Source organism: Mchenga conophoros, linkage group LG8, assembly GCF_057382185.1.
Source record: "Mchenga conophoros isolate Kocher_MC1m ecotype Shallow Benthic linkage group LG8, M_conophoros_male_GT1.1, whole genome shotgun sequence".
NCBI lineage: Eukaryota > Metazoa > Chordata > Actinopteri > Cichliformes > Cichlidae > Mchenga > Mchenga conophoros.
In genome coordinates, this window is record NC_140533.1 from 10,008,158 (window position 1) to 10,011,660 (window position 3,503).

General features: G+C 59.9%; 1 protein-coding gene across 1 annotated transcript; it reads right to left on the minus strand.

Moving 5' to 3' along the window:
• Positions 1–331: 331 nt before the first annotated feature.
• LOC146568120 (uncharacterized) lies at positions 332–3,274 on the minus strand. The gene is made up of 5 exons (XM_085283491.1): positions 1,556–3,274; positions 1,196–1,381; positions 1,007–1,072; positions 595–607; positions 332–515 (listed from the first exon to the last, which is right to left on the minus strand). Exons 1-5 carry the CDS (start codon positions 3,132–3,134, stop codon positions 332–334), a joined length of 2,028 nt encoding a protein of 675 aa, XP_085139617.1. The 5' UTR covers positions 3,135–3,274.
• Between the last annotated feature and the right edge of the window lie 229 nt (positions 3,275–3,503).

A 3,503-nucleotide genomic window follows, 5' to 3' on the forward strand; every position in this document is an offset into this window, starting at 1 on the left:
GATAATCATAACGAGACAGGGCGGGGTGAACTGAACATGACATGTACGGGCGTGAGAGTCACAAAGTAAACAGGAAGTGCACAGAGGTTCAGACAGGAGGAGAGAGAGCACGGGGAAAACACAGACATAACGGGCTGGGGAAACATGAAACAACCACAAAGGGAGACGAGGGCTCATAAATACACAGGGCACACAGGGGGGGGGAGAGAGAGCACGGGGAGAACTTGGACATAATGGGCAGGGGAAACATGGAATAAAACATAAGGAGAGACGAGGGCTCACAGATACACAGAGGGGCACACAGGGGGTAAAAGCCATGAAGGGAAAACACTTAGGGAACAACACAACAGGGCAACTCAGAAAACAGGACCAGTCGAGGCAGGACCAGACGAGGCAGGACCAGACAAGGCAGGACCAGACGGTGGCGATGCGGGGGCCGGACCAGGCGAAGCACAGGCTGAGGCTGGACCAGACGAGGACGAAGACTCGGAGGCTGGACCAGACGAGGACGAAGACTCGGAGGCTGGACCAGACGAGGACGAAGACTCGGAGGCTGGACCAGACGAGGACGAAGACTCAGAGGCTGGACCAGGCGGAACTGCAGAGGCTGAGGCTGGACCAGGCGGAGCTGCAGAGGCTGAGGCTGGACCAGGCGGAACTGCAGAGGCCGAGGCTGGACCAGGCGGAGCTGCAGAGGCTGAGGCTGGACCAGGGGGAGCACAGGCTGAAGCCGAAGCTGGGCCAGGCGGAGCAGAAGCAGAAGCAGAAGCCAAAGCTGGACCAGAAGCAGAGGCTGAGACCGGACCAGGCGTAGCAGAAGCAGAGGCTGAGACCGGACCAGGCGTAGCAGAAGCAGAGGCAGAGGCTGGCCCAGGCGTAGCAGAAGCACAGGCAGAGGCTGGCCCAGGTGTAGCAGAAGCACAGGCAGAGGCTGGCCCAGGCGTAACAGAAGCACAGGCAGAGGCTGGACCAGGCGTAGCAGAAGCACAGGCGGATGCAGCCGGACCAGGCGACGACGAGGCGGTCGCAGGTGGCGGCTGGACAGGCTCCTCGGGCCCTCCAGCTGATGCGGCGTGAGGCTGAACGGGCCCCTCGGACCCTCCAGCGGAGACAGGAGGCTGAACGGGCCCCTCGGACCCTCCAGCGGAGACAGGAGGCTGAACGGGCCCCTCGGACCCTCCAGCTGACGAGGCGTGAGGCTGGACGGGCCCCTCGGACCCTCCAGCGGAGACAGGAGGCTGAACGGGCCCCTCGGACCCTCCAGCGGAGACAGGAGGCTGAACGGGTCCCTCGGACCCTCCAGCGGAGACAGGAGGCTGAACGGGCCCCTCGGACCCTCCAGCGGAGACAGGAGGCTGAACGGGCCCCTCGGACCCTCCAGCTGACGAGGCGTGAGGCTGGACAGGCCCCTCGGACCCTCCAGCGGAGACAGGAGGCTGAACGGGCCCCTCGGACCCTCCATGGAGACAGGAGGCTGAACGGGCCCCTCGGACCCTCCACGGACGGGCCCCTCGGACCCTCCACGGAGACAGGAGGCTGAACGGGCCCCTCGGACCCTCCACGGAGACAGGAGGCTGAACGGGCCCCTCGGACCCTCCAGCGGAGACGGGTGGCTGAACGGGCCCCTCGGACCCTCCAGCGGACACGGGTGGCTGAACGGGCCCCTCGGACCCTCCAGCGGAGACGAGGAGGTGCTGGCTGGGCTCACTGGAACCCCCAGCGGACGAGGTAGATGGCGACACGGGAGCCGCGGAGTGCTGGATGAGCTCATCCGAGCTTCCAGCAGGAGCCGATGTAGAGCCAGAGAGAATTGGGACCCCGGGCTCAACGTTAAGCTGGCTAGAAAACTGCACTGCTACGGGGAACTGGGCCAAAGGTTCAGGTGCGAGCTGAGCTGCTGGACACACGGGGACCTGAGCTGCTGGACACACGGGGACCTGAGCTGCTGGACACACGGGGACCTGAGCTGCTAACGGTGGAGAAGTAAACGACTGCACAGGGGACTGAACTGATGTCTGTAGTAACGGTGGTGGTGAGAGTGGAGTAGGTGGTGGAGTTAATGACTTCACAGGGGAATGAACTAGAGGTAGTGACGGTTGTGGTGCTGGTGGTTGAGTGGGTGACTGTGCTAAAGGAGGCTGCACTGGGGACACTGGAGACTGCACTGGGGACACTGGAGACTGCACTGGGGACACTGGAGACTGCACTGGGGACACTGGAGACTGCACTGGGGAAAGCAGAGCTGCAGGAGACTGCGCTAGAGACTGCAGTGATGGTTGTAGTGGAGGTGTGACGGGTGGAGGAGTGGCTGAAGTGGCTGCGGGTCGGGCGGCTAATGGCTCGGCTACAGAGTGCCTTAATGGCAGGGCTATGGGTTGAATGACTGACTGAGTAGCAGCCTGAATGGCTGGGTGTAGTGACGGTTGTGGTGGAAGATAAACAGGTGGTAGTGTGGATGATGGAGCTAAGGGCGACTGAGTGGCAGACCGAACTGATGACTGAAGCGATGGTAGAGGTGAAAATGGAGCTTGTGGTGGAGTTAATGACTGTGCTAGCGGGGACACAGGAGACGCAGCTTGTAGCTGGGCAGCTAAGAGAGCTTCAGGAGGCTGGGCAGCTAAGAGAGCTTCAGGAGGCTGGGCAGCTAATAAACTGTTCACATTACCATCCGTAGCACAAAACACAACCCCTGAACGAATAGTCCCACGGTTCGACACAGAAAAAGAGTCCTTATTCACCACAGCCGGCGATGTAAAAGTCCGAACGTCCGGCTGTGGGGTGGCGCGCCCGCGGCGTGATCGACGTTTCTTCCCCGCAGATGGCTCCAAAGGGCCGGGAAAAACCACATCCGGCCGGTGAAACTGACGCGGCTGCTCCAGGGTGGCTGTTGTCTGTTGCTGCTGGGCCAAGTCTGATATTTCCCGAGTTCGCGCCGCCTCCCGGGCTTCATTCAAATTGGCCAATAAGTCCAAACATCCTCTGACCTGGCGGAGATGAGAATTTCCTTTGAGGATTGCTTCGATAGCATTTATCCCCACAATCTTTGCCCTTGTATTGGAAGTGTGGGTTATCCACTCGACTAGGCGTTGGACACGTATCAGATCGCTCTCCCCGGGTAAGTCTGCTGGGTCCATGTTGTGGTGACGTCGTACTGTCACAAATCGCTGTGCGGCAGGCAGGAGTTGGACCCAAAATGCAGGACTCACAGACTCGGGGAGGTGAACTCAAAACACAGCTTTATTTGCTGGTAGAACAAACATACAAACTAGACTAAACTGGGAAACCATAAACTAAGAATTCACAGGGAGACACAGGGAGATCCACACACAGCATGAGGGACGACGTCACGCCGAACAGAGGGAGACGCAGACAGAAATACACAGAGGGTTAACGAGGAAAGTGGGAACACACGGGGAACACAGGTGACACTGATAATCATAACGAGACAGGGCGGGGTGAACTGAACATGACATGTACGGGCGTGAGAGTCACAAAGTAAACAG